This window comes from Penaeus vannamei, chromosome 22, assembly GCF_042767895.1.
Source record: "Penaeus vannamei isolate JL-2024 chromosome 22, ASM4276789v1, whole genome shotgun sequence".
Lineage (NCBI taxonomy): Eukaryota > Metazoa > Arthropoda > Malacostraca > Decapoda > Penaeidae > Penaeus > Penaeus vannamei.
The window spans coordinates 38,400,380-38,413,650 of record NC_091570.1 but is presented as its reverse complement, the minus strand read 5'-3'; the positions used below and the strand labels follow the sequence as shown (position 1 = coordinate 38,413,650).

At 34.6% G+C, this 13,271-nt stretch overlaps 1 protein-coding gene across 4 annotated transcripts in view; it reads left to right on the top strand.

The window, feature by feature from the left end:
* The window catches only part of LOC113822700 (uncharacterized), a 25,514-nt gene extending 14,017 nt beyond the window's left edge, over nt 1–11,497 (top strand). For 2 of the 4 annotated variants that reach the window (XM_070136952.1, XM_070136951.1), the window contains exons 9-12: nt 858–983; nt 8,316–8,498; nt 10,586–10,738; nt 11,209–11,497. In XM_070136952.1, coding sequence (XP_069993053.1) covers nt 858–983; nt 8,316–8,498; nt 10,586–10,738; nt 11,209–11,228 — 482 coding nt within the window. In that variant the 3' untranslated portion in view covers nt 11,229–11,497. Of the gene's footprint in view, nt 1–857; nt 984–8,315; nt 8,499–10,563; nt 10,739–11,208 lie in introns of all 4 variants that reach the window. The other 2 variants (XR_003477334.2, XR_011399460.1) reach the window with 2 other exon arrangements.
* The last annotated feature ends 1,774 nt before the right edge of the window (nt 11,498–13,271 follow it).

Sequence of the window (13,271 nt, the reverse complement as noted above, 5' to 3'; positions counted from 1 at the left end):
GTATTCTTAATGCTTGTCAATTCTGTATGAGTCTGATCTTAATCTGCGTCCGTGAAGAGAAGAAAGATAAAGAAGAGTTATAGTTTGGGATATGTAGTCATGTGGAAGTCTGTAAGGATGCTACAAACTTTATTCTCAGCGATAATCCCAGAACTTTCCTGACAATAACTTCTCGAAAATTCTCGTCCGTGAAGAGAAGAAAGATAAAAAAAGTTATAGTTTGGGATATATAGTCATGTGGAAGTCTGTAAGGATGCTACAAACTTTATTCTCATCGATAATCCCAGAACTTTCCTGACAATAACTTCTCGAAAATTCTCGTCCGTGAAGAGAAAATAAAAAAAAGTTATAGTTTGGGATATGTAGTCATGTGGAAGTCTGTGAGAATGCTGCAAACTTTATTCTCATCGATAATCCCAGAACTTTCCTGACAATAACTTCTCGAAAATTCCTGCAGTATCTCACTCTGCAGAAACTCCTTTATACAGATCTTTTCGTGATCTGTTCGTGTCCTTCTTCCTCCATTTAGGAATCAGTGAAGTGTTAGTGTGTGTCCTTTTTTTTTTTTTTTTTTTTTTTTTTTTTTTTTTGGAATTAAGGTGGCTGTGTTGAACTGATTGTCTAATGAATAAAAATCATTTTAATATATTCGATCGCTGAAGTTATGTCAGAGCACGTTTCCTAAATAGATTTATTTTTCATATAGACCAGTACATCAGAAATGAGATATTTAATATAATATCCCACGCCCATTCAATTCCACACTGTATATAATACTGTACGTTGTTCACAGGACAGGATCGCAGTGTTCAGCTTTACATTTCAACTGCATTCTTGTTCATTACGTAATGTTCCAGGACCGAAGTACTGCGTCTCCGTCCCCACGCTCCGAGCCGCCAAGAGCTGTGGTCCTGAGCAATACCTCGAAGTGAAGGCTGAAGGACCAGCTTCTTGGCAGTTGGACTGTGCCAATTCCTCGTGTGGTTAGTGGTCTTGTAAATTCATTCGTTATCTATTCGTTGAACATATTGATAGTTTTTCGAGTATGTTGCTCAAATATCTATCTATATATACACATCAAAATATAAATGTAAATATATATACATACATATATATATATATATATATATATATATATATATATATATATATATATACATATATATGCATATATATATATATATATATATATATATATATATATATATATATATATATATATATATAATGCATATGTATGTATATATACACATACATACATGTGTGTGTGTGTATCTATGTGTGTGTCTGCATACATTCATACTGTATATATACGTAATTACTGATGTCTTGAAATGGAATCGTCCTCTAGATATTAACAAACATTTCCCTAATCTGTGGTCTCATTAGCATATAATTATGGCTATTACGTAAAATACCTGCACGATTTTTTACTTTCCTCTCATTTTACGTAAAATACCTGCACGATGTTTTACTTTCCTCTCATTTTACGTAAAATACCTGCACGATTTTTTACTTTCCTCTCATTTTACGTAATATACCTGCACGATTTTTTACTTTCCTCTCATTTTACGTAAAATACCTGCACGATTTTTTTTACTTTCCTCTCATTTTAAAACTTTGAAGTAGGGACCATCATACATGCATGACTTTTGCACGAAAGAGAATTTCAAAACGAAATGGTTCATTGATGTTTGTTTGTTTGTTTGTTTGTTTGTTTTTTCTCTCCTCTTTTCCTTGATAATAGATTCTATTGATAATTGGTAATTGATAATAGATTAATATTAATAATAATATTGATAATTGATAATAGATTAATATTAATAATAATATTGATAATTGATAATAGATTAATATTAATAATAATATTGATAATTGATAATAGATTAATATTAATAATAATATTGATAATTGATAATAGATTAATATTAATAATAATATTGATAATTGATAATAGATTAATATTAATAATAATATTGATAATTGATAATAGATTCTACAGCCCTCGTGTAATTGTGCTGCACATCTATAAAACCCGTGGATTCGTTGCCGTGGGTGGAGATGCAAGGAAAAAGTTTGAAAACCATTGGTCTAAACTATAACCCCCTTTTTAATATGGGTCATGGTTATTGTAACTTTTAACAGTTTCCTATTTTCTATAACAATATATATATATATATATATACACACGAATATATATATATATATATATATATATATATATGTATATATATACATATATATATATATATATATATATATATATATATATATATATATATATTACATGAATATATATAAACATATATGTATATGCATATACATATATACATATGTGTGTGCGTGCGTGCGTGCGTATACACCACACACATACACATACACACGTACACACGCATATATATGTACGTGTGTGCGTGTTTCTATCTACTTAGACAAGCCGTCTCCGGTACATATTCATGAACTATTAACAAATTACATCCATCCTGTTGAAAAATGAATTATAGACATCATTAACCAAATGAACTCAAATGCAAAGTTATAACTGAGGTATGTTATGTTATTTGAATAACTCAATAACTTCCCAAAATTGCGACAACCTGTACTTCACACAAGACTATTAACCCCAACCTGTTACATCCTTCTATCTACCCTTCCTATCCTCATGTTCTAACCGATTCTATCCCTTCCTATCCTCATGTTCTAACCGATTCTATCCCTTCCTATCCTCATGTTCTAACCGATTCTATCCCTTCCTATCCTCATTTTCTAACCGATTCTATCCCTTCCTATCCTCATGTTCTAACCGATTCTATCCCTTCCTATCCTCCTGTTCTAACCGATTCTATCCTTTCCTATCCTCCTGTTCTAACCGATTCTATCCCTTCCTATCCTCATGTTCTAACCGATTCTATCCCTTCCTATCCTCCTGTTCTAACCAATTCTATCCCTTCCTATCCTCATGTTCTAACCGATTCTATCCCTTCCTATCCTCCTGTTCTAACCAATTCTATCCCTTCCTATCCTCATGTTCTAACCGATTCTATCCCTTCCTATCCTCATGTTCTAACCGATTCTATCCCTTCCTATCCTCATGTTCTAACCAATTCTATCCCTTCCTATCCTCATGTTCTAACCGATTCTATCCCTTCCTATCCTCATGTTCTAACCGATTCTATCCCTTCCTATCCTCATGTTCTAACCGATTCTATCCCTTCCTATCCTCATGTTCTAACCGATTCTATCCCTTCCTATCCTACTGTTCTAACCGATTCTATCCCTTCCTATCCTCATGTTCTAACCGATTCTATCCCTTCCTATCCTCGTGTTCTAACCGATTCTATCCTTTCCTATCCTCATGTTCTAACCGATTCTATCCCTTCCTATCCTCATGTTCTAACCGATTCTATCCCTTCCTATCCTCATGTTCTAACCGATTCTATCCCTTCCTATCCTCATGTTCTAACCGATTCTATCCCTTCCTATCCTCATGTTCTAACCGATTCTATCCCTTCCTATCCTCATGTTCTAACCGATTCTATCCCTTCCTATCCTCCTGTTCTAACCGATTCTATCCCTTCCTATCCTCATGTTCTAACCGATTCTATCCCTTCCTATCCTCCTGTTCTAACCAATTCTATCCCTTCCTATCCTCATGTTCTAACCGATTCTATCCCTTCCTATCCTCATGTTCTAACCGATTCTATCCCTTCCTATCCTCATGTTCTAACCGATTCTATCCCTTCCTATCCTCCTGTTCTAACCGATTCTATCCCTTCCTATCCTCATGTTCTAACCGATTGTATCCCTTCCTATCCTCATGTTCTAGCCAATTCTATCCCTTCCTATCCTCATGTTCTAACCGATTCTATCCCTTCCTATCCTCATGTTCTAACCGATTCTATCCCTTCCTATCCTCATGTTCTAACCAATTCTATCCCTTCCTATCCTCATGTTCTAACCGATTCTATCCCTTCCTATCCTCATGTTCTAACCGATTCTATCCCTTCCTATCCTCATGTTCTGACCGATTCTATCCCTTCCTATCCTCATGTTCTAACCGATTCTATCCCTTCCTATCCTCATTTTCTAACCGATTCTATCCCTTCCTATCCTCATTTTCTAACCGATTCTATCCCTTCCTATCCTCATGTTCTAACCGATTCTATCCCTTCCTATCCTCATGTTCTAACCGATTCTATCCCTTCCTATCCTCCTGTTCTAACCGATTCTATCCATTCCTATCCTCATGTTCTAGCCAATTCTATCCCTTCCTATCCTCATGTTCTAACCGATTCTATCCCTTCCTATCCTCATGTTCTAACCGATTCTATCCCTTCCTATCCTCATGTTCTAACCAATTCTATCCCTTCCTATCCTCATGTTCTAACCGATTCTATCCCTTCCTATCCTCATGTTCTAACCGATTCTACCCCTTCCTATCCTCATGTTCTAACCAGTTCTATCCCTTCCTATCCTCATGTTCTAACCAATTCTATCCCTTCCTATCCTCATTTTCTAACCGATTCTATCCCTTCCTATCCTCATTTTCTAACCGATTCTATCCCTTCCTATCCTCATGTTCTAACCGATTCTATCCCTTCCTATCCTCATGTTCTAACCGATTCTATCCCTTCCTATCCTCATGTTCTAACCGATTCTATCCCTTCCTATCCTCATGTTTTAACCGATTCTATCCCTTCCTATCCTCATGTTCTAACCGATTCTATCCTTTCCTATCCTCATGTTCTAACCAATTCTATCCCTTCCTATCCTCCTGTTCTAACCGATTCTATCCTTTCCTATCCTCATGTTCTAACCGATTCTATCCCTTCCTATCCTCATGTTCTAACCGATTCTATCCCTTCCTATCCTCATGTTCTAACCAATTCTATCCCTTCCTATCCTCATGTTCTAATCGATTCTATCCCTTCCTATCCTCATGTTCTAACCAATTCTATCCCTTCCTATCCTCATGTTCTAACCGATTCTATCCCTTCCTATCCTCATGTTCTAACCGATTCTATCCCTTCCTATCCTCATGTTCTAACCGATTCTATCCCTTCCTATCCTCCTGTTCTAACCGATTCTATCCCTTCCTATCCTCATGTTCTAACCAATTCTATCCCTTCCTATCCTCATGTTCTAACCGATTCTATCCCTTCCTATCGTTATGCACCAACATGAAACATCAGCATCATCCTCATGCTACAACATCAACGTCAACATAAACATAATCAACATCATCAATATTATCATCACTGGCATCAACATCATCAATATAAGAATTATCGATATGGCAATAATAGGAACAACACTGATTATAGTAGTTATAGCATTGATAACTACAAATATTTATAAACTGATTACAATATTGATGACTATAACAATAACAATAACAATAATCATAATAATAATAATAGCAACAATGATAATAATAATGATGATGATAATGATAACAAAAATGATGATGATGGTGATAATGGTGGTGGTGGTGATGGAAATGATATCGGTAATAATAATGATAATGGTAATAACAAAAATAACAATAATGATAACAACAATAATAATAATGATAATAATGATTACGATAGTAATAATAATAATAATGATTATAATACTACTAATGATAATACTGATATTACTACTAATAATAATGAACCAAATGATAATAGTAATGATCATAAAAATAGTAAAAAATATATAACAATGATAATAATCACTGTCGGAGTTTCTTATCAGTAAGATCACCTATTTCATTTGAAATCTTGCATAATCAATTGAATTCATTAATCTATTTGAGAAAATATCCCATTTCTTTTTCCTTGTCAGGCGTCCCTTGAAAAATCGTGAAAATTTACCTGTCCCTTTAACTACAATACTGACAATAATAATGATAAAAATATTACACGTGTTATCCACAATAACAACAATGATAAATATATTACACACGTTATCCACAATAACAACAATGATAAATGTATTACACATGATATCCACAATAACAACAATGATAAATGTATTACACACGTTATCCACAACAACAACAATGATAAATATATTACACAGGATTTCCACAATAACAACAGTGATAAATATATTACACACGTTATCCACAATAACAACAGTGATAAATGTATTACACACGTTATCCATAATAACAACAATGATAAATATATTACACAGGTTATCCACAACAACAACAATAATAAATATATTACACAGGTTATCCACAACAACAACATTGATAAATATATTACACACGTTATCCACAATAACAACATTGATAAATATATTACACACGTTATCCACAACAACAACAATGATAAATTTATTACACACGTTATCCACAACAACAACATTGATAAATATATTACACACGTTATCCACAATAACAACATTGATAAATATATTACACAGGTTATCTACAACAACAATAATGATGAAAATATTACACGTGTTATCCACAATAACAACAATGATAAATATATTACACAGGTTATCCACAATAACAACAATGATAAATATATTACACACGTTATCCACAATAACAACAATGATAAATATATTACACAGGTTATCCACAACAACAACAATGATAAATATATTACACAGGTTATCCACAACAACAACAATGATAAATATATTACACATGTTATCCACAACAACAATGATAAATATATTACACACGTTATCCACAATAACAACAATGATAAATATATTACACACGTTATCCACAATAACAACATTGATAAATATATTACACAGGATTTCCACAATAACAACAATGATGAATATATTACACACGTTATCCACAACAACAACAATGATAAATATATTACACAGGTTATCCACAACAGCAACAATGATAAATATATTACACACATTATCCACAACAACAACAATGATAAATATATTACACACGTTATCCACAGCAACAACAATGATAAATATATTACACAGGTTATCCACAACAACAACAATGATAAATATATTGCACACGTTATCCACAACAACAACAATGATAAATATATTACACAGGTTATCCACAACAACAACAATGATAAATATATTACACACGTTATCCACAACAACAGTGATAAATATATTACACAGGTTATCCACAATAACAACAATGATAAATATATTACACACGTTATCCACAATAACAACATTGATAAATATATTACACAGGTTATCCACAATAACAACAATGATAAATATATTACACACGTTATCCACAACAACAACAATGATAAATATATTACACAGGTTATCTACAACAACAATGATAAATATATTACACACGTTATCCACAACAACAACAATGATAAATATATTACACAGGTTATCTACAACAATGATAAATATATTACACACGTTATCCACAACAACAACAATGATAAATATATTGCACACGTTATCCACAACAACAACAATGATAAATATATTACACACGTTATCCACAACAACAACAATGATAAATATATTACACACGTTATCCACAACAACAACAATGATAAATATATTACACAGGTTATCCACAACAACAACAATGATAAAATATTACACAGGTTATCCACAACAACAACAATGATAAATATATTACACACGTTATCCACAACAACAACAATGATAAATATATTACACAGGTTATCCACAACAACAACAATGATAAATATATTACACACGTTATCCACAACAACAACAATGATAAATATATTACACAGGTTATCCACAACAACAACAATGATAAATATATTACACACGCTATCCACAACAACAACAATGATAAATATATTACACACGTTATCCACAACAACAACAATGATAAATATATTACACACGTTATCCACAACAACATTGATAAATATATTACACACGTTATCCACAACAACAACAATGATAAATATATTACACACGTTATAAATATATTACACACGTTATCCACAACAACAACAATGATAAATATATTACACAGGTTATCCACAACAACAACAATGATAAAAATATTACACACGTTATCCACAACAACAACAATGATAAATATATTACACACGTTATCCACAACAACAACAATGATAAATATATTAAACACGTTATCCACAACAACAACAATGATAAATATATTACACACGTTATCCACAACAACAACAATGATAAATATATTACACACGTTATAAATATATTACACACGTTATCCACAACAACAACAATGATAAATATATTACACACGTTATCCACAACAACAACAATGATAAATATATTACACACGTTATCCACAACAACAATAAACGTTGACTCTTATCACGCTGCAGGATGTTACACACAGCGGCTGATCTCGCTGCGCTTGCCCCTGGGAGAGAGCAGCAGGCTGTCCTGGTGGCCTGGTCAAGCCACGAGCCTGCGAGTGATTGCACCTGGAGTTTGGAAGATGCTTGAGCTGGACGAGTCGGCCAGGTACCGTTGGCATGACATCACTGTCCAGCCTGAATATAATGGTATGTCTCCGTTTTGTTAATTACTGTCCAGCCTGAATATAATGGCATGTCTCCGTTTTATTAATTACTGTTAATTACTATCCAGCCTGAATATAATGGTATGTCTCCGTCTTGTTAATTACTGTCCAGTCTGAATATAATGGTATGTCTCTGTCTTGTTAATTACTGTCCAGCCTGAATATGATGGTATGTCTCCGTCTTGTTAATTACTGTCCAGCCTGAATATAAAGGTATGTCTCTGTCTTGTTAATTACTGCCCAGCCTGAATATAATGGTATGTCTCCGTTTTGTTAATTACTGTCCAGCCTGAATTCAATGGTATGTCTCTGTCTTGTTAATTACTGTCCAGCCTGAATATAATGGTATGTCTCCGTTTTGTTAATTACTGTCCAGCCTGAATATAATGGTATGTCTCCGTCTTGTTAATTACTGTCCAGCCTGAACAAAATGGTATGTCTCCGTCTTGTTAATTACGGTCCAGCCTGAATTCAATGGTATGTCTCTGTCTTGTTAATTACTGTCCAGCCTGAATATAATGGTATGTCTCCGTTTTGTTAATTACTGTCCAGCCTGAATTCAATGGTATGTCTCCGTCTTGTTAATTACTGTCCAGCTTGAATATAATGGTATGTCTCCGTTTTGTTAATTACTGTCCAGCTTGAATATAATGGTATGTCTCCGTTTTGTTAATTACTGTCCAGCCTGAATATAATGGTATGTCTCTTTGTTAATTACTGTCCAGCCTGAATATAATGGTATGTCTCTGTCTTGATAGTTACTATGCAGCCTGAATATAACAGTATGGCTCTGTTTTTGTTAATTACTGTCCAGCCTGAATATAATGGTATGTCTCTGTTTTGTTAATCACTGTCCAGCCTGAATATAATGGTATGTCTCCGTTTTGTTCATTACTGTCCAGTCTGAATATAATGGTATGTCTTCGTTTTGTTAATTACTGTCCAGCCTGAATATAATGGTATGTCTTGTTAATTACTGTCCAGCCTGAACATAATGGTATGTCTCCGTTTTGTTAATTACTGTCCAGCCTGAATATAATGGTATGTCTCCGTCTTGTTAATTACTGTCCAGCCTGAATATAATGGTATGTCTCCGTTTTGTTAGTTACTGTCCAGCCTGAATATAATGGTATGACTCTGTCTTGTTAATTACTGTCCAGCCTGAATTCAATGGTATGTCTCTGTCTTGTTAATTACTGCCCAGCCTGAATTCAATGGTATGTCTCTGTCTTGTTAATTACTGTCCAGTCTGAATATAATGGTATGTCTCCGTCTTGTTAATTACTGTCCAGCCTGAATATGATGGTATGTCTCCGTCTTGTTAATTATTGTCCAGCCTGAATATGATGGTATGTCTCTGTCTTGTTAATTACTGTCCAGCCTGAATATAATGGTATTTCTCTGTCTTGTTAATTACTGTCCAGCCTGAATATAATGGTATGTCTCCGTCTTGTTAATTACTGTCCAGTCTGAATATAATGGTATTTCTCTGTCTTGATAGTTACTATGCAGCCTGAATATAACAATATGTCTCTGTCTTGTTAATTACTGTCCAGTCTGAATATAATGGTATGTCTCCGTTTTATTAATTACTGTTAATTACTGTCCAGCCTGAATATAATGGCATGTCTCCGTCTTGTTTCAATCCATGAATAAACACACTCATTATATGTTCGTACATTCTGTTACGAATTTGCTTAGCGGTTTTAACTGACCTTATCGCTGACGGGCAGATGGTTTCATAGAGTCAAATCAAATTTTGCGTATGTGTCGTGGACTTCTTTTGGTTCTCTGCTTTCCTGATTTTTTTCCGGGCTTCTTCTATCAGTCCCTTTTTGAGATAATGATAATAATGATAGTGATAACAAAAATTATGATGATAACAACAATAATAATAATGATAATGATGATAAGAAAAATAACAATAATGATAATATAACAATAGTGATAATAAAAAATATGATGATGATAACAACAATAATAATGATAATGATGATAAGAAAAATAACAATAATGATAATAATAAAATAGATAATCTGCCACTTCAGCGTCATCATGCTTGACCTACAGGCACTTCATGCAGTCTCTCCAGCACCAGTCTTGGGAAGACCCTCGCCTGTAACCTCGAGGTCACGTCTTCGTCAACCATTTACGTTCAGGGCAGCGATTCCAACGGCTGGACACCAAGCTACTGGTCTTTCGGTTGTGCGGGCGTTCCACAGGGTGAGAATGTGCTTCTGTACTGAACAGAGGGCGTTCCACAGGGTGAGAATGTGCTTCTGTATTGAACAGAGGGCGTTCCACAGGGTGAGAATGTGCTTCAGTTTTGAACAGAGGGCGTTCCACAGGGTGAGAATGTGCTCATGTACTGAACAGAGGGCGTTCCACAGGGTGAGAATGTGCTCATGTACTGAACAGAGGGCGTTCCACAGGGTGAGAATGTGCTTATGTACTGAACAGAGGGCGTTCCACAGGGTGAGAATGTGCTCATGTACTGAACAGATTAGTTTCCGATGTGCTTACACTGCAATGCTGTTTTTTAACTTTGTTGGCAAAGTTTTAAAAAAAGTTTTGTTTTAAAAGTTTATCATCATCTAGCTCTGCCATATTTATGGTCAATTAAAGAAAATGCTTTTTTTTTCAGATATTTATGGTCAATTGAAGAAAATGCATTTTTTTTTCTTTTTTTTCAGAGTGCTTGAGAACACCGTAGAACTCCACCTGCAAAACTAGCCTCAACGACGAAACAAGATGAACAATACAGAAAACTCAGTCATTGGGGTGGAAGAATAAGCAAAAATATAGAATACTTTCTCAGAACGAGTGCTAGCGTGTGTGTGTGTGTGTGTGTGTGTGTGTGTGTGTGTGTGGCCGAGCATTATATTGGAGGTTAGCTCTCTATACGCCCAAGATTCTAGCCACGAGGATACTACTCAAGCTACCCCTGATTTCTTTAGCTAATTCAATAAAGAAATATACATACACTGAGTTTTCCTGATCTTTATAGGTTCTCTAACAGTATGCAGTGGGCGCTATGGTGTGGCACTAAAAGCTTCATTATAAAATCCACAATCAGTAAAGATTAAAAGGTGAAACGAGCTATATAAAAAAAAGCAAATAAGAACGGCGGTCATCTGATAAGAAAAAAAATATCTTCCCAAAAACTCAACAACAAGAATTAAAAGGAAACGTTAGATATGGTTTTTAAGAATGTAAGAATATACCCCTTTAATGGCACGCAAATTCAGCACGATATCTGCCCAGCATCCAAACACAAGCGCCAAAAACTGTAACAAGTTTTTATACTGCAATAAGTCTTTATTTTTTAAACTCTAATAAAAACTGTCACATAAGGGATGAGGTGTGACAGCCGACCAATCTGCCGTATGTCACCCAGGAACTTTTCCGCGGCCAGGACTGGGTCAGGATGTATGTAGGTCAAGGAAGGGCGAGACTGAAGGCGAAGGAACAGGAACAAGGCTTAGGACAAAGGAAAAGAAATATAAGAGGCAGTATGAGAAAATAAATAAATAAATAAAACCTATCATCAGATAATTATGGAAGCTCGGGTCTGGCCAGTTTTGAAGGAAAGTCATGAATTATAAGGCAAAGATTCTGAATAGAAAAGTTACTATAGTGAGAAAAGAATGAGACAGTATAGAATAAGAGGATAAGAGTAAAGAACAGCTCAAGTAACACAAGGAAAAGAATGAGCGCGATAAGCATACAGTTCAAAGAAAACACACGAGTTAACTAGAAATATTTAACACAGGCCGGGCCGGGCGAAGCATGGCACCGCAAATCTAACTGAACTGAACTGAACTCTCTTGTCTTTATTTCAGCCGAAGATAGAATCGAAACCGGTCAAATACACACACCTCTTGTATTGTGAAGATATCCTTTCTCATTCATATCTTTTCTACATTTGTCAACATGAATACGGTTCATATATACATATACATACATACATACATATATATATATATATATATATATATATATATATATATATATATATATATATATATATGAATACACACGCACACACTTATATAGATAAACATACACAAACATAGACAAACACAGACACACGCAAATATGTACACACTGTACATACACGTGTGTGTGTATATATATATATATATATATATATATATATATATATATATATATGTGTGTGTGTGTGTGTGTGTGTGTGTGTGTGTGTGTGTGTGTGTGTGTGTGTGTGTGCCATCTAGGGCCCTGTGTGCATTTTGCCCGCGTTCACCTGACCTTGAGCAATGACATTACCTCGCTCGTGATTGGCTGTCACACCACTTAGGGAAATCACTCGTCTCGAGTCTTGTCAAATATTTCCTTTTCAATACTCTCTCCTCCCTCTCCCACTCTCATTTCCCTCCTTTACTCCGTATTATGCCTCCTCTTGTCAGGGCAGTTCACCTCCCTTCCCCGTCCGCGGCCGCTCGCTCTCTGGGTACATCGCTCTTGGTGTCGAAACATTTCTGTGATTTGTGGTGAAATCGTGCCACGTGACCTTGTGCTGTGGTGATAGTGGCAGCGAAGTGACCGAGTGTAGAGATACTACGGTGATTTTTATATGTAACAGTGTGGTGGCATTACAGTGACCGTGTTTGTAACTTTCATTGTGTCGTACTATTATATATATATATATATATATATATATATATATATATATATATATATATATATATATATATATATATATATATATATATATTGCATTTGTGTTATTGTG